General features: G+C 60.9%; 1 protein-coding gene across 4 annotated transcripts in view; it reads right to left on the reverse strand.

The window, feature by feature from the left end:
- Window positions 1–3,868: 3,868 nt before the first annotated feature.
- Window positions 3,869–21,904, reverse strand: part of RAB3IL1 (RAB3A interacting protein like 1) — a 20,399-nt gene continuing 2,363 nt past the window's right edge. Inside the window, exons 1-10 of one of the 4 annotated variants that reach the window (XM_011233609.3) lie at window positions 17,461–20,505; window positions 13,268–13,520; window positions 12,785–12,880; window positions 12,609–12,686; window positions 12,135–12,353; window positions 10,462–10,590; window positions 10,255–10,367; window positions 8,626–8,725; window positions 5,768–5,834; window positions 3,869–4,944 (exon numbers count right to left, since the gene is read on the reverse strand). In XM_011233609.3, the coding sequence (XP_011231911.1) occupies window positions 4,862–4,944; window positions 5,768–5,834; window positions 8,626–8,725; window positions 10,255–10,367; window positions 10,462–10,590; window positions 12,135–12,353; window positions 12,609–12,686; window positions 12,785–12,880; window positions 13,268–13,520; window positions 17,461–17,636 (1,314 nt within the window). In that variant the 5' untranslated portion in view covers window positions 17,637–20,505 and the 3' untranslated portion in view covers window positions 3,869–4,861. The other 3 variants (XM_019806979.2, XM_019806977.2, XM_034645428.1) reach the window with 3 other exon arrangements.

Here is a 21,904-nt window from a genome sequence, read left to right on the forward strand (position 1 = left end):
AAATCATTATAGCTAGTATTTGTGGGGCAGGAGGGCCAGGGCGCCAAGAAAGGCTGAAGGGGCCTCTGGGTTCTCCTTGGTACCAAGAGACCTCTATTCGGTTGCCAGGACAACCAGTAAGGCCTTGCTGTCACCATGGCCCTGGGCTGCCTGAGCACTGAGGTGTCCTTGAACCCCCTCCCAGAGCATGTGTGTGTGTGGTGTGGCTGGCAGCTGAGGTGGGAGATGACTGCAGATACCCCTGCTACCCCCGTGTTCGCAGGTGAGCACAAGGATAGGGGGCAGGCTCTCGCAGGAACCTAACCTCCTGCCCCAATCTCCAGCCCCTCCACAAGGGGCGTGGCCCCCACCCCAGCTTCAGCAGCCCTCAGTGTTCAGAGGTTGGCCCCTGATGCCTTCCCTGGCCCCGACCTGGTCTCAGCCACGGGCAAGGCACCTATGGAACTGGAATGTGTCAGAACCAACACTTGCCCCAGCTGCTCTGACAGATGAGGAAGATGAAGGCCTGCAGAGAGTCCCCCAGGAAGTAAAGCAAGGACAGGGCTTGAGGGACCACGGTGCCGCCCCTCCAGCCACTTGATCCCACCAAGGAGAGAGCAGTGGTCGAGCTCTCCAGACGCCTGTGAGGCCTGGACTGTGTGTCTCTTTCTCAGAGTGGAACCAACAGCCGCCCACACGATTTCTCTGCAGGCCTCGGGGCCTTCCATAGATGGCTCTACCCCTCCAGGCTTCAACCCAGTGGCCCTTGCAACAACTTCTAAAATCAGAGGCTCTGGGAGAACTTGAGACTCTATTATCCCCCTCCCCGCCCCCTCCCCGTCAGGGCACTGAGGCCGCTCAGACCACTTGGAAAGGGAGAGGCTGCACTTGACATTCCTGAGCTGCCATTGGGCCACCGCCAGGCATCAGGCCCCTGGCTGAGGCAGGGGGAGGGGTGAACTAGCCAAAAGGCAAGGGAGGGTCTGGCCAGCTGGAGCATTTTGGAGGGGGAGGGTGCCTGCTCGAGGTTGAGCCCCTCCAACCCGTGGCTGGCCCCTGGCCCGGCCCCTGCAGAGCTCCTCCTGCCTGGGAGCGGACACGCAGGCCTCTCGTGGGACACGCTCAAGTCTCCACCCCCTGTGGAGCCCCTAGCCACGGTCATGGAGCCGAGTGATACTTGCCCAGGCCCGCGGGGCTCGGGCAAGCGGCAGAGGGCTAGCAGTAGCCCAGCTGGGGCGTGGGGGGAAAGCTCGGGGCTACCAGAAAGAGCAGTCCTAAAGCCCAGGCCTGTGTTCTACAACGGACACACGAAATAGACTCGAGTCAGAGCATTGCAACTTGGCTTTGAGCCCACCACACTGTGGGCTTGGTTATTAGGCCCTGGACACAACTTGTTGCCGTGGGGGGGGCGGCGGGGGTCACAGAATAACAAAAGAGCTGTGGCCTGACTAGCCATGAAAGTCTCCCCCTGGAGGCAACACTAGGGTACGGGGTAGGGCTCCTCAGAACGCCCCTTAGTTCCAGGCAGCTGCGTGGAAGAGGCCAACAAGCATAGGAAAAGATGCTCAAGGGCATTAGCCTTGGAGAAATGCGCATCAAAACCGCGGTGAGATATCACAGCCATTAGGATGGCAATTATCAAAAAACACCGATGTGACACATATTGGGGAGGATGTGGAGAAACAAGAACCCCAGTGTGCTGTTGGCACCCCAGTGTACTGTTGGCAGGATCGTAACATGGGACCACTTCTACGAAAGACAGTTGGGAGGTTCCTCGGAAAATCCAGGACAGAACGACAACATATCACGTGGCTAACCCGCTTCTCGGTGTTTACCGAGGAATGCACAGGAATTGAAAGCAAAGACAACATCCAATCAGGGCGGGCTCGGCAGATGGTAAAACGTGACACAGCAGAGCAACATGGACGGCCCACGTGGGCTCAGGCTCAATGGCCGCGATTGGAGCGAGCTTTTAAGAGATGACCACATTGGCCAGGAGCACTTAGAGAGTTATCTAGAAAATGCACTTGAGAGGAGCTTCTGTCCGGCTGATGTCCACTAACCCTCCTCTCCCAACTCCAAGAGCCAAAGCCCTGAGCCCCTCCCTCCGGAAAGCCCCCAGTCACCCCCAGAAGCCTGAAGAGTGGGGGTGGGGGCAGATGTAACCGGAGAAAAAAATGTGGGAAGCAAGCCTGATAAAAATCCAGCCCCACACCCCCCGAGACTTGGTTTCTCCATCTCCGAGCAACAGGGAAGAAAGAGCCCGGTCCTGCGCCAGGTGCAAGGCAGGTGTTCAGGGAAAGGAGTCCTGGATGGGGCTTTGCAGCCGGGCTCAAGCACTCCTGTCCTGGGGGCACCCTTGTCCGAGTGTGGCCTCTCAGTGCCTCGGGGGATCCATCTGCAAAATGGGGAAACAGTAGAAGCTCCTGGGACGGTTCTGAGGTGAAGTGCACGGGTTTGCTTAAAGGGCGCGGAGGCAGCCCTGGGGCTGATGTTAGCGCTCAGATATTAGCTACCGTCGGGAGGTCCTGAGGCCAGACTATGTGTCCCTGGGTCCCTCACAAGCACCCCACCCAAGTATCTCCGCTGTGGGTGGCCCACCGCAGCCCCACCCAGGCCTGACAGGAAATCCTCTCCCAGGGGCAGGCCGAGCAAGCCTGGGCTGTGGGACCCTCTGCAAGGGCTCTGAAACGTGGCCTGGTGTCTCCTCGGCCCTGGGGGTGGCTTGTCCAAGGCCCCAGAAGCTTCAGGGCCCGGACCTTCGTTCTCTTTCTCCCCAGCTGACCCAGGACTGACCGAGAGGAGGGCAGAAAGAGGCAGGTATGCAGGAGAGGATGTCGGGGTCACCCTGTGTAACGTGGCCGCACACACCCTGCCCTGACACCCTCGTCGATTTCCGTGCTTCCCCCGACACCCTGGAGATGTTACCAGGGCATTGTTTTTATTGCCAGTCTCCCTGCCGAGCCGCTCAGCTCAAGCACCCCCAGCACCGGGGACCGTGTTTGGCAGAGGCACTGCCCTGCATTTGTCACGCCACTGGACGTCTGTCATAGGAGACCTGACCAGTGGATATTGAGGGGCGGGGAGAGGGAGGGGATTCAAGTCACAGATGGGAGGGGAAGAAGAGGAGACGAAGTGGGGGGAGAGAAGGGGAATCCAACAGCAAAAGGGCTACTGGCTGGAGGGAGTGATAGGGTTGGGTGGCCTTGACAGAGTCCTGGCCAGCCCACAGCCAGCCTCAGGCCAGTAGGGACCCCCTCACCAGCCCCAGTACACACTGACCCAGAAGCTGCTATGCTCCCCGCCTCTCCGGGACCCCCATGGGCCTGGACCCACACCCCTACAGGTGGGGAGGGGATCTGGAATCACAGGATACCTCCCCAGGTCCACCCTGGGACGCCCGGCCCTTGCTAAGAATCCATCTGCAAGCAGGTCTGGAAAGGCCCGAGCTGTCAAATCCCTGCCCTCCCTGCCCGTGCTGCTGGCAGACATCACCAATCAATCCACACCGTCTTGCCCTCGCCAGGCAGCCTCAAGGTTTTGATTCTGAACTCTAACCTCCCCTTAGACAGAGACAGGGAGGCCAGAGGGGGATCTGCCCAAGGTGCCCCTGAGACAGCGCGAGAGGCAGCCTCAGCACGGCTGCTCTGTCCCCACAGCAGGGCCCTCCGCAGGGGAGAGGAAGCTGGGCCCGGCCCTGATAACCCACATCCCCATGGACCCCTGGAGAGGGCTCGAGTGGTACTCCCTACAGCAATCCCTTCAGGATTTGGGCCTAATCCCAAGCACGAGGGCGGGCTGGGGAAGGATTTGGTTTCATTCCTTCAGATGCCCAAGCCTTGGCCCGGACCCCAGGGCGCCCGAGTGAAGGCGCGCGGCTGCCCACCCCTACCAACAAAGCCTTCCTTTATTAAATAGAGATCGGGTCACATTCCACTCAAAGGAGAAAATCAGCTGTGCTGAGGGATGTATCCAGGTTGGACCCCAGTCCCAAGTGGGCTGTGAGGGGTGAGGAGGGCCTGGGTCCTGCCCACCCTACCCCAGTCCTGTGTGTGCAGGGCTCAGCGGTCTCAGCCCCCACTGTCTGAATGGCCGCCCACAGCGGAACACAGACCCGGGGCCCCGAGGCCCTGCCTGTGCTGCACTTTGGGAGAAGAGTACCCTAATCCTTCCAGCGGTGGTGGGGGCAGGGCCTCCTGAAGCACAGGGCTCGGGTGGGGGGGGGGAAGGTCAAGTGCATGGAGGAGGGGCCCTGATCCATCTTAAGAACAGTTTGGGGGCAGTTCTCAAGCAGATACAGGTTGGTGTGCGAGTCCCTGACAGCCCGTTGTGGCCCCACCGCCCCTCGGACACTGGAGACAGCTGGCCCGCTGGGGGCCGGTCCGACAGGGAGGCGGCCTGGGAATGGGTGAGGGATGGCCACAAGAGGGTGCTGGTGGCCCAGGGCTTGGGAACGGAGGTTGGGGGGGATACCCTGGAAGTCAGGCCACCCACCATGGCCCCTTTCTGAGGATGTGGCAGCAACAAGGCACCTGCGAGCAGCAGCTCCCAGGCCTGCAAAGGAGGTGTTGCCCCAGGTACCCCCTCCCAAGGGCTGAGCCCCTGACTATGAGTCCAAGCTCCTTGGTCTTTGGTGCTTTCTTGAAAGTCTCCTGATGGCTGTTGGGCCACTGGTGAAGAGAGAGGGGTCAGCTTATGAGGTCCTGTCTGTCCTGGGATGAAGGTTTGGTACCAGCTCAGGAAGGCGTCCACGGCCTGGCCATTTGTCCATCTGCTCAGCTTCTGGCTCAGTGCTGGCTCCAGGACCCTGTCTTCCTGTCTGTCTGTGCTGGGGCAGGTGTCGGCTGCTGCTCAGAGCCCCTCTCTAGGCCCGGGCCACGCCCTAGGCCTCCTGGGGGAAGAAGCCGAGCTTGGCCAGCGACATCTCCTTCCGCAGCCTTGTGATCTCCCAAAACATCGGCTCCGCTGCAGGCGGAAAGAAGGTGGACCACTCAGGGACGGTCCCCTCAGGCAGATGACCTGGCCCCTCTCCCCTGGCTTTGGGCAGGGCAGCTGGCAGGCACCTAGGGCTCCCTAGGCCCCCAGCACAGATGAACTCAGTGAGTGGCCGGACCTCTTCGAGGCTCCACACTAAGGCCTTGCAAACTGTTGAGTGCCGAACACACGCCGCACCAGCATGCCGGCGGCAGACGTGGCCTCACCCCCACGGCCCGACACCCACATGCACGAGCACACCGCCACACATTTGGCGGGCTACGGATGCTGCCCAACCCCATCTCCCCGGGGTCTCAGTGACCCTGAGCGGTCAGCAGAGCCACGGGAGCAGTCCAAGTTCCCCTCCAAGGTCTTGACGCCCAAGCTGGGGAGGAGAGACTCAGACTCCAAACTGACAAGTCTGGTGGAGGAGCGAGACGCTAGGCCTTGCAGAACAGGGGTAGAGGGGACGACAGGTGGATGGAGGGCCTGCTGGGTGGACAAGCATGAAGTGGGAGGTGGCAGCTGGTGTCGAATGACCATGAGGAGGCCACCCAAAGTGGGGAGGAGATCCACAAGGAACACCCCCTCGTGCAGGGCTTCCAATGCCAGGCCGGTACCAGGGTGCAGTCCCCACAAGCCCCGGGGCCTGGGAGAAGTTTCTGGGTGGGAGAAGGCAGCGTGACCTGGCAGCGCCTGGCAGACCCCTCCCCCCTGTCGGGGTAACAAACCACAAAGGTTGACCCCATCGCGGCTGCTGGCCCGCCCGCTCCCTCCCACGGGCCACCCGCGCCGGCCGCCAGGGGGCGCTCACCTTCCTGCCGCACCAGGCCTTGCTGGATGTAGCGGACGTAAGTGAAGAAGTTGCACACTGCGGTGATCTGGGGACAGAAGCGGGGAGGCTGTGACGTGCCAGCCCTCGCACTTGCGGTCCCCCCCAAAGCCAGGGCAGATCAGAGACCAGAGCGGGAAACCCCACGTCCCAGAGCCAGATAATGCTCCCGGAGTTGAACAGGGCTGAGCTCTAAAATTTAATTACCCGGGCACCTGGGCGGCTCAGTTGGTTAAGTGTCTGCCTTTGGCTCAGGTCATGATCCCAAGGTCTTGGGATCGAGCCTCCGTCGGGATCCTCGCTCAGCGGGGGAGTCTGCTTCTCCCCTTCCCTCTGCCCGCCCCCCTTGATCTCTAAGTAAATAAAATCTTTAAAAAATATATCAATAATTACCAACAGTGGTATTAGTACTACTCCCAATAAAAACAATAGCAGCAACTAGCATTTACTCCAGCCCATGCACCCAGCGAGGGAGACACTCATTCCTGCTTAAACATGGGGAAAACAGACACTCCCAAGAACAAAGCTCCCGGGCAACAATTAGAGAAGCCACGGAGACACTAAGTGGCTGGACTAGAAGGTGAAACCAGGCGGCCTGCCCTGAATCCACGCTCATCCTGAGGGGCCTGCCTGCTCTGGGTGCTGGAGGCCCTGGCCAGCCAGGCCTTGGCCCGGTGCTCCTCGTCATGCCAGGATAGGCAGGGGGATCGGAAGCTGCACACCAGGGCTGCCCTGGATCCCCAGGCCTGAAGTCCCTGGCCTGGCCTGCAGCCTGCTCCATGCCAGGCCCTGTGCTGGGCACCATGGACCCCAAGCTGGCTCAGATGTGGGCCCTTCCACGAAGGCTCTCCAACCGCAGAGAGGGTGCTGCTGGTACCCTGCCCAGGCCCCTTCCCCAGGGTGGGTGGGGCTCTTTCCGCACTGCTGAGAGTGTTGGCCACTAAGGGCTCATTGGTGCCCCTCCGTACCCCCTAGCCCGACATACCACAGCCAATGACTGGCTGGCATGTGGTGTTTAAAAGGCCAGCCCCCTTGCCTCAGGGTGAAACCCACCCTGGGCTCCAGAGCCTCTAGGGATCAGGTTGCTGATGCCACACCCTCCTTTGCCCCCCCCCCATTCTGCTTCCCTCACTCCTCCTAAGAATGGCATAAAATCCTCATCTCAGGCTCAGCTTCTAGGGAACCCAACCGAAGGCAGGGCAGAAGGCCGGCGGCAGCTGTACCCGCCACAGTGCCCACTCAGCGTCCAGCGCTCCAGGGGCAGGACGCTAAGTGTGTGGGGGCCTGAGGGGCCCAGAGTCACAGGGAGGGAGCCCTCAAACACACAGGAGTCCTTGCCAGGAGGACAAAGTGGGTGCGGGGACTGGCGGCCCCAGTGAGTGTGAGAGAGGGGCGCCCCGGTGAGGGGACTAACTGCTGTGGCTCAGGACAGGCAGAGATGGCGCGGTATAAGTGGGTGTGCCAGGCCGTGGTGCTTCCTGGGTGCCAGCGGGCGCCCACGGGAGGCTGGTGAGCAAGGAGTGGCAGGGAGCTGTGGCGTTCTCTCCCCAGGGCTGTGCTTTCGGTATGGAAACCTCTTCTCCCTATGGATGCCACATTCCTTGGTCTCTTCAGGGTGGGGACCTCCTCCTAAAATGTCACACCGTTCTCATCTCCCATCCCAGCTCTGCCCAACGCAGACACATGCAGGCCTGGAAGAAACACGGTTCTATAGTGCTGGTTTTAGTTTCTATGTCTATAGATTTGGTTTTGCCAGGCACAGAAGGTTGGGTGAGGCTCCTTCTGTTGAGCCCCGGTGGGGATCAGAAAAAGGCCACTGGAAAGGGCTCTGGGCACAGAGGCTCGGTGTGGAGGCTGCAGGGAAAGCGGACTGTGCTCAGAATGGGGAGGCCCCAGATCCAGGTCACACCCCTCCTTTCTAAGGCACAGACTCCCCATCTGCAAAGGAGCTCAGCTCGCTGCTGTGGGATACATTAGGACAACGTCAGGACCAGACAAGCTGCCAGGCAACGGGGCCATCTGTCCACTTTGATCCCTACGAGCAGCCTCTAGTAGGTCAAGGGCAGGCGATGGTTCCTACAAAAGGGCCCATCCACACTGTGTCACCTTTGCACCAAGCTTCAGAATCTTCTAACGCATTCTCTTTTGTTCCTTACGATCCTACTCATGGTCTGTGAAGGGACAGAGGAATGGGGACCACCCCCTCCATCTCCCAGCTTACTGAGGTCCACTGACCCAGCCTGGGCCACTCGGCAGGTGAGGGCGGAAGCTGGGATTCCCAGAGGCCTGGCGGCACCCACCATAACTGCAAGCTCGAGTAACAGGCCTCAGAACCTTCTCAAAAGCCTGGGGCCAGAGCCTGAGCTGGGAGGCAGGACCCTGGAACTTTAACCTGAATTCTAACGTCACTCCCATGATTAGGTTTCGGCAAGCGAACAGGTACCGCAGTCCTTTGCCCCTGAGTGACTGAGTCCTGCCAAGAGCCACGTGAGCTCAGAAGAGGACCATTATCTCCAGAAAGGATGCGGCCAGCCTGCTCCCTGACTGCAGTCCCTAGGCCCTTGAGCAGGAGATCCAGTGAAGCCGTGCTGACTCCTGCCCCAGGGAGACCATGATAATAAATGCGGGTTGTTTTAAGCCACTAAGTTTATGGTAATTGGTTCTGCAGTAATGACAAACTAATTCACCAGGCTTGGCAGTGTGGCCCGAGTTGGTCTCCGTACCTCTCTGAGCCCGTGCCCTGCTCTGCCGATCAAGGTTGCGCTCCTAGGCCTGGGGCCCAGAGTCCCAGCCCAGTGTGGCCCTAAGAAGCCCAGCGACCCTCCCACTGGACGACTCACCCTGGCCCGGGAGGACGGCGAGATATAGTAGTGGCTCTCGGAGTCCCCAAGCCGGATTCGGTGGCGACAGGCACGAGCCAGCCCGCTCAGGGCACAGGTACTGGAGGAAAGCAGAGGGGGCTGTGGGGGCTGGCGGGGGCTCGCCCACCCAGCTCACGCAGGGAGGATAGAGCAGGCAGAAGGAATGAACCGAGGGAGGGAGAGGCAAGCAGACCTGGGGCTGGGGCCTGGCATTCTCTCCCTCGACCCCAAGACCCCAACTTCCCCAGGAACCCGGCGCCAAGCCAAGGAGGGGACAGCCCCAGAAGTCCCTGGGATAGACCTTTGACCTAAGCTGGATCTCACCCCTAAACCCCTCACCTTGCCCCTAGTGGGCAGGAGAGCTCAGTGCACCTCATGACAGGCACACCAAAGCTCCATGCTCTGCAGCCCCTACAAACGTAGCCCCTACTTTACTGGGGCCCTCAGACTCAGTCATGTCTTCCCCAACTAAACTGGAGTCCATGTTCTCCTCCACTTGGTCACCGAGTCCTCAGGCTAGGTCACGCCAGCAGGGCTTTGGCTTGAATCCCCTCAGCTCCTCCAACCAGCCCTTTGCCTTATCTCTCCCCTTCTCCACATTACAGCCAGGGGCTCCTCCAAAAGCCCACAACTATCCCATCATCTTTCCCTGCTGCTTTCCTACTGCCCAGGAAACCATTATGGAGACTCCGGAGCAGCGGGTGGTTAATTAGGCTCCTGGCTGCAGGACTTATCAGTGCCTTTGCCGCCTCCAGGTTCACTGTGCCTCTGATTGGAATTGGCAGCCCTCTTTTTAGAAAACATCTACTGATGATTGTGAAATGCTGGCCTAGTGGGTCAAAGCCCACACCTCATTTGAGACCCTTTATACTCTGGCCCCAAACATCCTCAGCCCCATCTCCTTACCCACCCCACTGCCCTGCCCACAAACCCAGTGATGTTTCCATTAATACACCGGCTTCTCATACCTTCACTCATTTTGTTCCTTCTGCCTGAAAGGCCCTTCTTGGCAAACTGCTATTCATCCTTCAAAACCTGGCTCAAATGTGCCCCTCTATGACAAGGCTCCCCCATGGGGCTTCCCTGGCAGGTCAAATCCTGGGCTGCCGAGGGAAAGTGCTCCCCACCACTCCCCCCGCTCCACCCTGGCTATCTGGTGCGAGTCCTGCTCAACGGCAGCTGAGCCGCAGGGAAGACAAGATGCCAGGGCTGTCTGGTTACTTATTAGCACAAGGACAGCCAACAGCAACATCACTTACACGTCAGTCGGGGCCCAGAGCCCACTGTGGGAGAGAGGGTGGGGGTGGGAGAGGGTTGCCTGTCGGGCCAGCCAGGAAGAGGGAGACTCCCGGCAGGCCCTGGGGATCTAGGACTAGAGGCAGGAATTCGTGCCAAGACGCCCCCTTGCCCTGCCTGGGGTCGGCCACAGTGCCCCTGCACTCCTCCCCAGCCAGGCCTCTGCGCCACACTCCCGCCCCCCTTGGGTTCCGCACCAGGACCCCCAGAGGCAGGCCTGAGGCCCGGTCGCTGGCTCCCCCGTCGGTAGAACGCGAGGCTAGGCGCTGCGTTCTCAAGCGGGCGGCAAAGGGGGAAGGGCGCCACGCTTACTTGGTGCTGCCACACGCAACCGTGGCCACCTTCACCGCGGGCAGCGTCTGCGAAGCCACCGGCTCGATGGTGAGCGTGTTGTCCTCCACGGCGGCGCGCACCAACGCCGACAGCTGCGACAAAGCAGGGTGGCAGGTGGGGCGGTGAGGGGCTGGCCTCTGGCTCACGGGCTGGGCCCTGGGGCGGCCGCCCTCAGCCCCGCCTCACCTCCTGCATGGTGAAGTCCAGACAGGGGCCCACATCCTCCCGGTAGACCCTGTCGAGGAAGGGGCAGGTCTTGTCCAGGGTAGGTGACTCCCGCCAGGCCTGGAATTCTGCAAACAGGGTTGTGTCCACCTGTGGGGGAGGGTGAGCCGGAGGGGGTGGTCAGGGCTCCGACAGGCCGGCACGGCAGGGACAGTGGAGCCAAAGGAGGCGGGGAGCCAGGGAGGTGGCAGGGCAGGCCCAGCCTGCCAGTGGGTCTGTCCCCAGTGGCCGAGTGGGGGAGCAGAGCCAAGCAAGAACTGCCTCCTTCCCTTTGCACCCCGGGCCTCGGAACACAACCTGTCATAGCTAGCCGTGCTTTTCGCTTCCCGGTTCTACAACGTTACAGACTTGGGTCCAGGGCCTCGTCCTGAAGACCCTCTCTGCCTCCTGGAGGAGGAAAAGCTGAAGATGTGCCCTGCAAGTACCCCCCACCGCGCGCGCACACACAGACACATGCACACAGAGGGAACACACACGGGGCCGCCTACTCGGGAGACACGACTGGCTGGCCGCCCTGGGGCACATGCGGTGTGAGTGAGGCTGGGCGGGGCCATTACCTGTCGGGAAAAGGAGAGAGAGGTAGCGGAGATGGGGGCTGCAGGCGGCTCCCCAGGCAGGAGCTGCCAGGCTGGCTCGTAGGTGAGGTGAACAGCTTTGCTGGGGACCACGCAGAGGAGTAGGGAGAGGAGAGGGGGCAGCCCGGGCTGGGGGGGGGGCGGGGCAGACAGACAGACAGGTGCACAGAGACAGACAGGAGGAAGGAGATGTTAGTGTTCGGTCAGAAGTTGAAAACTTGGAAGTGGGGGCGAGGCCTGGCCTGCATCCCCTCCCTGGAAGCCCCAGAGACACAGGGCAGGATGGAGCTGGGGGCTGCCTTGGTGTCAGAGACCACAGGACCCCGAGTCCCATGTAGCCCTTGCAGGGCTCGCTGGCTGCGGCCCTGAGCTGAGCTCCTGACACAGGTCTTGTCAGTCCCAATGGCCCCAGGAGGCCCTACTTACGTGAGAAAGCTGAGGCCCTGGCAGGTGCCTTCTCTTGCCCAAGGACCCACGGCCAAGGACATCACAGCCCACTGCCCAGCCTAGACCAAGTACCCCAGCTGAGGGGGGAGGTAGACAGCCCCCAAAGGCTCTGCTTGTCTAGGTACCATAGCCAGAAGGCACTGAGGACCCCCGAGGCCAGGGATGTCACAAGCTGGTCCTGGACCTCAGGCCTGTGGGAATGCAGGGCCCAAGCAGCTTATCCCCAGAGGCCCAGCAGTGACCTCCTTAGGCCCAGGGAAGGTGTCTTCCTAAAGAACTCCCCCATCCCCCCCAGCCCAGGCCCTCAGGCCCTAGGCCAGCCTCACGTGCCCAGAATACCACCTACTGCTTGGAGGGGCGTGGAGGGGTGATGAGGCCCTCACGGGACCCAGGAGGTGTGCCCGCAGCACACCCAGAGCCTCAGGGCCAAACCTCCTATCATAAAAAGCCTGCGCAGTCCTTGCCAACAGAGGACACAGAGGCCTGGAGATGGCAGGCCAGGCTCCAAGCCACACTGTGAGGTGGCAGGCCTCCCCATTGGGCCCCACACCCTGGCCGAGGCTGGACACCACCTCCCTTTCCCATGTCTTCTGCCCTCCCGCCACGCCTCACCTCTTTGCCCTCCTTGTCCGGGGTGAGGGTATGTCCAGCCGCGGGACACACAGCGGGGCAGAGGGCGCTGCTGGTGCTCTTGTGACGCAAGTGTCCCTTGCGGGGTCCGGCCTTGGTGGGGCTCAGCAGCTGTGGGTGGAGCTCGCGGTTGGGAGAGGCTGGAGTGGACGTGAGGACCAGTGTCTTCAAGGCACTCACCTCTGCCTGCAGCATGTCGATCTGGCCGGGATGAGGGGGCCGTCAACCTCAGTCCAGGGCTAACCAACCGCCTACCACCCCAGCTCAGGACAGCCCGTCCCAGAGGCGACCAGCCCCCTGCCCCTTACCCCTGGAACAGCCTTTGAGGTGGGGACCAAGACACCCATTTGACAGATAGGGAAACTGAGGCTCGGAGAGGCCCATGGCCTGCCCGAGGTCACCCTGTGCGCCAGGACTCCGTTAGATGCCCCCGTCTGGGAGCTGGCCGGGCCTCACCTTGCCCCGCGCCTCTTTCAGCTGCTTTTCCGACGCTGCCTGTTTCATGTTGGCTTCCCGCACCATCTTGTGGGCTTCCTGGGAGGACGGCAGCCCCTGCATGAGCGGCGAGGAGCCGGCGCACCCCCAGCAGACCCATTCCCCAACCTGCCCCCCTCCCCGGCCGGCCACGATACCTCGAACAGGCTGGCCGTCAGCTCCTCCAGCTCCCGTTCCAGCTGCTCCCGCACCTTGGACAGTCGCTCACACTCCTCGTCCTTCAGCTTCAGCTCCTGGGGGGGAGGGGGTTCAAGGTGGGTGGCTGTCAGCCCCACGGGGCCCCAGGCCTGGCATGGGGCGGGGAACGGGGACCAGGCCCACCGATCGGGCTCCACTGCCAGGGTCCTCTTCCGTGGGCCTCTGAGCCCCAACCTCCCTTCCTCTGTGGACCTACAGTTTATGATGCGTTTCCCACTTAGCTTATAGCATGATGTCGAAACCCCAACTGTCAGTCTATGAGAGCTTAGAAGAGGCTTTCAGAAAATCCTCCAAAAGTCACCAGAACTGGTTTCTCCTCTGTGCTTCCGTCGCACCCAGCACCGGCCTCCACGCAGGTGCTCAGGGAGGGCCCACAGCACCTCCGGGTGGGCCCCTTGTCCCCGCCACCCTCGGAGCCCCACCTTCTGGGCTTTGTGCAGCTCCTCCTTCAGGAACTCGGAGCCCTTCTCCCGGATCTCCATGGAAGAGCTTCGCAGACGCAACACGTCCAGCTGGCCGGCCGCAGGGCCCTCCTCACCCTGGGCCTCCTCCCCTCCAGGGGTCTCCGCCAGGCCTCCTGGGGACTCCCTGTGGCTTTTGCAGGGGCCCACGCTCTTCCAGGGGACCGGGACAGCTTCGAGGGGCGGTGGGTGGCCCTCGTCTGGGTGGGGCTGGCTGCGAGGCAAACAGCAAATACAGGGTGGGGTCCTGAGACCCAGAGCTGAGCCGGGGGACCCACCCTGGGCCACATGCCTGCCACTCTGGGCCTGTTCCAGGCCCCTGTAAAACAGGGACACTACCCGTGAGGCTATCACTGTGTTGTCCCGAGGGCAGAGGGACCAAACACGGGGTCTCTTGGGGGCCAGGACAGGACTCATTCATCTTCGTCAACCACCCTCTCCAGCCTGGGGCCCAGGGCTGGGCTTGGCACACAGTGGGCGCTCAGCTTGTGTCTGTCCGGTGGATGACTGTGAATGCGTCCGTGCTGAGAGTCCGAGTCTCCATCTCTACAAAGTGGGCACAAGCCCCTTGGCCCCACCTCTAGGGCCACCCAATGGATCTGACGCGCATAAAACCTTGCACACAGGGGCGCCTGGGTGGCTCCATGGGTGAATTAGCAGCCTTCGGCTCAGACCATGATCTCAGGGTCCTGGGATCGAGCCCCGCTTCTGGCTCCCTGCTTAGCAGGGCGGGGGGGGCGGTCTGCTTCTCTCCCTCTTCCTCTGCCCCTCCCCCCACTTATGCTCTGGGGAGGGCCTCTTTCTCCAATAAATAAATAAAATCTTAAAGCAAAAACCTTTGCACACAGGAGGCACTTGAGTGGGAACTGCCTTCTAGGCTATTGTTAATGCAAATTTTATGCAAATTATACCCCACTTAGAAGGTGGGCAGGAGAGGAAGGACCCAGCCAGGGCCGGCAGAGCAGAGGCAGGAAGATTCTGCCAAACAGCCCTGGCCAGGCAGACTGTCTTCCTGCTCCCCAAACCTTGCGGGGAGCAGTCCTGGCTGTCCTGGTCTGCCTTGTGACCTCAGGCAAACACCCCCGTCTGGGCCTCAGGACCCTTCTCTCCCTGAGGTTGAAGACCCTCGAGGTAGCACCCGGGCCAGCAGCCTCGGTCCGCCCCCCACTGTCCATCCACACCCCCCACTTTGCAACAGAGCCCGCGGAGGGAGGGAGGCAGGAAGGGAGAGGGCTGGGCGGCCGGCAGCCGTTTGTGCCAAGACAGCACCTCTGGACTCGCTCACTCAGCGAAAGCTGGCGGTCCCGAGCCAGCAGCTTCAGAGCCGCAGTGGCGGCTGGGCTGAGGGTGGGGGGCTGGGCCGGGCCGCTGGCAGTGGGGGGGACGCGGAGGGCAGGGGGCTCCCAGGGGCCCACACAGGAGGGAGGGAAGACAAGGCCAAGGGGTCAGGGGACTCAGGCTTATGAGGGGAAAGTGTGAAAGGCAAGACTGGGCATGGGTCCCTCCTCGCTGTCACCTGGACCCTGAGCTGGTCACCAAGCAGCCCCCAAGCTTTGGTTTCCCCTCAGGTAATAAGAAGGGACGGGCAGCCGGCAATGAGCCCATTCCCAACCCTTCACATGGTCCCATCCCTGCGCCCAGCCCAGCCTGCCCTCCGCTTTGGAACCAGTCCAGAGTGTGGCCTCATGGTTCCTTGGCTGGGTCCCTCCTGGCAGGGACCCGGGGCTCCAGTGAACGAAGTGGGGAAACACATCTATCACTCCATCAACAGCGATTACGCCAGACAGGGATCCTTCCTGATACCTTTGTGTGTGTGTGTGGGAGGGTCCTCATTGGCAAGGGGTCCCTGAGGCACGAGCAGGGGCTGTCGCAGTGCTGTGGTGGCCCTGGGCTGGGGTCTGCACCCAGGGGCCTCACACGGGGCCCGATGCTACCTGGGCTGCTCTGCGCACGTCCTCTCAGTGACAGCTCTCAACGGCATTCGTGGGACTGTCCTCATCCTACCGAAGCAGGACGGGCTCTCAGAGAAGCGCAGAACGTGCCCAGGCTCCCACGGCCGGTGGGCGGCAGTGCTGGAGCCAGGGCTTCGGTCCAGGCCCCCAGGGCCCCCTGGCCGGGAGGTGGGGCTGTGCGTGTGGGATCGGGGCATCTGCTTCAGGATCGAGGGCTGCGGGGCCCAGGCCGACTCGGGAGACTCCTCCTTGGCTGCGGCTGGGAAATCTGACCCAATTCTGGCCCCACGGACAGCTCAGCTTCCGCTCGGGCCCAGACACTGCCTCCCAGGACAGTGGGCCAGAGCCGGGGGAGCTGGGGCCGAGAGCAGGGGCCGGGGTCCACGCCAGGCTCCGAGCTGGGGTCCGCACCAGCCCCTGGGACCGACTACAACTGTCCAAAGCTGCTTCCCCCCCGTAGGTCGGGGGTAAGGCACCTGGCGGAGGTGTACTAAGAATCCACGGAGACGTCACCAGATATGGCACCAGGCAGAGACTGGGCCATCTGCGGCCACACGTGGCAGACACCCCCACTGTGCCTGCCCGGGCTCTGGGTCCTGCAGCTGAAACCACAGGCCTCGCAGAGGGCTTCTGACTGAGAGTCTGGAGGCCTGGGCCCAGGGCCATGTCCTCAGGTGAGAGAGGATGGCTTCGTCACTCAGGCTTGACAGAGCAGCACACCCCAACCCAGGGGCTGCACACTTCAACAGGCTGCGCAAGAACTGTGGGTCACGGACGGGGGTGACCAGCAGGGACGGCACGGGACACAGGGCAGGATCCCAGGTTTTAGACACCCAGCCTGCTGTTTTCTCCTCTGTGGGGACCACCCCAGACATCACCCGCACCCGTGCCGAGGAGAAAAAGACCTCCAGCCCCTCCCACGAGGGCCACCAGTGTGGTCTGGGACTCTGGCCAGAGTGAAAGACACGAACTGTCCTGTTGGTCCCAAGGGCATGGGCTGGGGTTATGGCCGGACTGTCCCCCATCATTTTCCCAACAGGCTCTCACTTCAGCCCATGGCTGGGAAGGATGGGGCCCAATTTTGCAGCCAGAGGAAACGGTGGCCTCTCCACTTCCCCTCTCCCCAGTGTAAAAGCCCAACTTGAAAATCCTGATGGCAGAAAGCGTGGGAAGGGCAGGGCCGCCCGGTAGTTACCAACTGCCCAACGCCTGGGCCAGGGGTTCAGGAAACACGGGGGTTCTCTCTGTACTGGGAGGGAAGCTTGAATCTGCAGGCCCTCTCCTCACACTTCGGGACGGTGAGGCAACTCGGAAATTTCAGAGGAAGGAGGGACCCCGGGCCCCATTGGTCCAGCCCAAGCCAGAATCCTCTCTCTTCACACACTTCAGCAACCCGGGCCAGGGGCTGGAAAACCTCGATGCGAATGCCCGCAGGGCCGGGGAACTCACCCCTTGGACAAGCACGGGTTACCACTTAAGTTCTTCTGTACCGCCCCTACCCTGCCTTTCAGTCCAGGTCCACGGCCCTCTACTCGAACCTTCTCAGCCCCCACTCCCTGCACAAACAGAGTCCAGAGTCCAGAATATGCTACAGGGAAGGCCTGTAATAAGACCCAGGGCCACTGGGAAGAGGTTAGAGGCAGGAGATGGTAAGAGTCAAGGTCAGAGGAAAGTGGGAGCGTCCAGCGTCCCCCATCCTGAAGCTGGCTCCGCTGCCTAGAGCCCATGACAGTTTAGACAGGAAAGGCCCCAGTGGGTCACTTCCCCAGGAAACACACAGCGGGGGGGGGGGGAAGCAGCAACCACAATGCTCACCCCCGAATCCTGACCTAGGAGGGCCAGCAGGGCTTTTGTCCCCATCCCTAAAAAATGGCAAAATGAGAATGAGGACCCGTGGATTCTATGATCCCCAGTCACCCAGGAACCCCCATCGGGCCAGGAGGGCCTGTCCAGAGGCCACTCCGGGGGCCAGGAGGGCCCGACTAGGATCCGGCACACTCTTCCCAGCCCAACCCGCCTGCCATGAGCTCTCTGCCCTTCCATCTCTCCCCGTCCACTGACCAGCGCCCAGGTCACCTCTGTGAACTAAAGATCCCTGTACTAATGGGCACGAGGGGTTCATTAGAGAAGAAGGAAGGAACTAGTTAGGGAAGCTCTGAAGCTGGGGGAAGGAGAGGCTGGGAGGGCACGCGGACCACTCACCCTCTGCTCGGGGAGCTCATCTGGTCGACGGGGCAGTGCCATAGCTCAGGGGCCCTGTTCAGACTCACACCCCTGCACCCACAGGCATTCCGGTAAGCCCTGAGGGCACAGAAGCTGACAGCCAACTGACTCCCATCCGGGGGCCCCCAGGGAGTCCCAGGAAAGGTTTCACCCATTGGCTCCCAGCCAGGCCTGCAAGCCCAGCCAGGTGAAGCGGACAGAGGGGCTGCGTCTTCAGCTCCAAACCCTCACGATGCCGCTGCAGGGAGATGCTCTCCCCAGCCCGGTCTGGATAATGAAGCGCCCGGGGTTCAGAGAGGGATGGCGACCTGACCGGAACATGTAGCAAAGAAGTGGCAGGGTGGGAACAGAACCCAGAGTCCCAGCCCTATTGCATCATGTGACCTGTCACCCAGAGAAATCCAGATGGGATGAAAGGGGATGAATGGTGGTTTTGGAGAAGTGAGGCAGGATGCAGATGGGGTTTGAGGAAGTTTGAGCCAGTGCCTGAGGGGGAGTGGGGGAGGGTAGTGGCGGGGATGGGGGGGTTCCATCCAAGGCTGTTGCATAAGCCAGGCAGGGATGTGCAGAGGGGAGAGACACAAAAGCCTCTGACGGGGTAATTGTGGCAGGAACCGGGGGCTGGAGAGGGTGACAGAAAAAAAAAAAAAAGCAACAAAACTACAGTAATTACCTGACATAATGAAATGGTGCCTGCGATGGGAATAAGGAACTTGGGGGGAGGCTTTCGGGGGAGGGAAAGGGTGGCTGAGGCGGTCTGGGGAGTGGCATGTCCTGTATAGGCGTAAAGGGGGCCGAGGGGAGGTACCGGGCCAGAGGGAGCAGCTGTAGTCAGAGGCCACACTGGGGGAGGAAACACAGAGGAGCCCAGGGCCACAGAGCCAGCCTGGAGGTCTGAGGAGCAGTTATCCCCAGGGCGGGAAGGGAGGTTCCAGAATGGGACAACGGTGTCATATCTGTCACACAGGAGAACAGGGTATCAGGCTCCGGAGCAGAGCAGGACCCTGGGGAGCAGAAGCAGGTGAATCTGGACCACTCCAGCAAGGGGGACACGGGTGTGTGCCTTGTGGGAGAACATGGTGCAGGCCGGCGGAGAGGTCAGGAACGGGTGCAGGACGGAAGGCAGGGAGGTTGGAACACCTGAATCAGGTGGACCCGGCCAAGCCAGCCTCTCCTCGCCTTAGCCCCGGGGCTGCCGGCCCAGCCCAGCCCTGACAGGGAATCCAGCCCTGCGTCTCCCCTGGGAGCCAGCACCAGGCCTGGGAGGGCGGGGGCTCGCACTCCATGCTGGTACCGGGCAGGGAGCACGGCACCTGCCTCACATCCGCCTGCTCAGTCCTATTAGAAGGATCCGACACCTTGAAAATCCCACACGTACAGAATGGGGACCTATCATGTGCTAGGCACCCCATCGGCCCCAATCCACCCATTCCGCACGACCACACAGCAACATCCCTGAGCCCCCTTCTGACCACATTCTAATCCACTCTGCTCCCCCTACCCTGTTGGGCACAAATCTTGGGCCAACTTGGGGAGAGTCTAGGACGAGCAGGTTTCTAACGAGGGTCTGAGCTCCGCACACGCGCAGAGTAAGGAACCGCAGGAGCTTATCTCCACCTGCTGAGGGGCAGGGTGGGCAGTTAGACCATGGAGGGTTTCCAGGAAGCAGCAGCTGGGAGAGGTGCACAACTGCTACCCAGGCAGGAGGCCCACCTTCTTGCCCCCGAAGCCCCCAGGCCGTACTTCAGATGAAGCCTGAGCCTACAGACCCCTGTGACTTAGGCCCAACAGGCAGGAGCTTGCAAGTCCAAGCCCCTTAGGGTAATCAAAACCCAGAGCAGTTAAGTGACCTGCTCAAGGTCACACAGCCTGTCTGCAGCCCTGGGGCTCCCCAGCACCCTGCTTGTTCCAAAGACACAGTCCTCCACCCCTGGAGGGTGGAGGAATCTCATTTCATTCCTGGGCAGTCCATCAGAGCCTGGCCCTCCCTAGAGATAAGTATGATGAGTCCCACCTACCAGACAAGGAAACTGAGACCAGGGGAGACAACTAACCCAGAACTCAATTTCTGACCTTTGCTGACCAAGCCCCGAGTGCCCAGCCCTGTATTAGCTGCAGATACCCAACATGTGCCCTCACCCCACCTCCCGGCAGGTTTGGCACCCAACTACGGACATGAGAAACTATGGGGGATGGGCAGGGCAGCATCCCAGTTTGGGGGGAGCTGTCTCTGGGTTCAGAGTTCAGGGCTCCTGCTCAAGGAGTCCCAAGGAAGAGGGCCCACCTGAGCTCCTGCAGAGTCCTGCCACTGCCACCCACCCCAGGGGAGCAGCCCTGGGTCCAGGGCCAAGGGGGTGAACCAGCACCAGGGCCTAGCCATTAACAGCAACCATCCTTCATTTACATATGAGGAAAGAGGCCCCAGAGACATTGACAGCTTAGCCAGGGCCACTGACCCCTGACCCCAGATTCCTCATACTCTAGAATGAAGAGCCCAGATATACACCTACCCAGACTGTCCTTGAGCCCCTGGGGGCCACAAGCCCAAGCAGCTCAGTTAGACTTACATGGACAAGTGTGACCCCAAGCAGGGTCCTTCTGGCTCCTGCTGGGGTATGGACGAGCTCCTAGGACACCGGGCCCCCAGGAGATGCTGGCAGCTTGGCCCCTGATCCTTCAATCCCTGCCTCTAATATCCAAGTGTGTGTGTGGAGGGGGGGATCCATAAAAACGCAGTGCTCAAGGTAGCCCCAAAACTCTTCCTCTCACTCCTAGGTGTCCAGCTCCTCCTTCCGCCCCTCATGCTTTCCATCTGCATTTATAAAGCACCGACTAGGTGCTCTGTACCTGGCTAGGCCCTGGGGTTAGACTAGGCCTTGGGGGTCTAAATGTACATGCAAGAAGTGAGTTATGGGGCCTCTGGGTGGCTCAGTGGGTTAAGTGTCTGCCTTCAGCTCAGGTCATGGCCCCAGGGTCCTGGGATCAAGTCCCATATTGCATGGGCTCCCTGCCCAGCAGAGAGTCTGCTCTCTCTCTCTGTCTGCCCCCCACCCCCCACTTGTGCTCCCTCTCTCTCTTTCTCTCAAATAAATAAATAAAATCTTTAAAAAAAAATGAGTTATACTGAGGATCATGCAGGGGTCCGCTTGAGAGCCTGGTTCATCCAGAAGGCTCTCGGGAATACGGCAGGGAGGCTGGATGGGAGGTCTTCTCCAGGACCCTGCGTCTTTTTGACACTGTCCTTAAAGAGAACATCCATCTACTGATGGCTCCCAGCCCTGTTGTCTGGCCGTGGCCTGGATGCCTCCAAGGAAGGGCACCCTGGGCATGGATCAGCCCCCAACCCTTCACCCCACAACCTGGAGACCCAGAGAAGTGAGGCCATACTCTCAAGATTACATAGCAACTCCGTGACTTGTTTTGCCTGGGAGCCCCCAACATATGGGTTCATAAGCTTCTTCCAGACTGGGCTGCCCCTTAAACAGTTAACCCCACGCAAGACTGTGCTAACCCCACCAGCTCCCACACAACCACTTTCTCCCTGAACTCAGTCTTCTTCAGGGGTGGGGGGTGAGTGGGACATTTCCAAAGAACACACACTCTCCTTCACTCTTCACTCTTTAAGAGGCATGCCTCGCCACACCTCACCCCTACCAGGAGCCCCTTCTCTCAGCACCCCCTGCTGGGGACAAAGCCCCACTACTCCCCAGCATCTCAGCCCAAGCTTTGCTAGGGGCCATGGAGTCAAGGAGATCCAGCCTGCATCAGAAACCTCTCCAGCCTGCCAGCCCTCCCCCGCCCCAAAACCTTTCCTCGCTCCCCAGCTCTGGCTGGGAAAGAGCCCTGTCCTGGGACCCCCCCACCCCAGTTGGCCCAGTTCTTTACAGGAATACAACCCACCCCACTCTGGCCACAGCTCTTCCAGGACCTGGCCTTTCCAGGCCATGGGGAAGAGGAAGTGTTTGCCCAAGTCCCTGAGAAGACCACAGCCTTCCTGCACGAACAGGTCAGGAGACCCACTCCAGGTCGGCCAAGGGACTGGGATCACCCTTGAGAGCCAATCAACAGTAATAGGGACTGGGGCCACTAAGCCAGGACCCAGGGCTACGCTGCCCTCCTTCAGACGGCAGGGAGGTCCTACCCCACACCTCTGAGCCGGGCCGGATACAGGAGCCCCAGACGGACGTTCATCAACTTACTAGAGACCTTGGCAGAGACCCAGCCCCCTTTCCCAATTGCACTGCTTTCCAAGGGTTCATCCAGACTAGGTGGGCCCCTCCTCCAAGTGCGTACCCCAGACTTACTCTGGCTGGCAAGACCCCCCCCCCGCCCGCCCACTTCCAAAAAAAAAAAAAAAAAAAAAAAAAAAAAAAAAAAAAAAAAAAAAAAAAAAAAAAAAAAAAAAAAAAAAAAAAAAAAAAAA

This window comes from Ailuropoda melanoleuca, chromosome 16 (genome assembly GCF_002007445.2).
Source record: "Ailuropoda melanoleuca isolate Jingjing chromosome 16, ASM200744v2, whole genome shotgun sequence".
Taxonomy (NCBI): domain Eukaryota; kingdom Metazoa; phylum Chordata; class Mammalia; order Carnivora; family Ursidae; genus Ailuropoda; species Ailuropoda melanoleuca.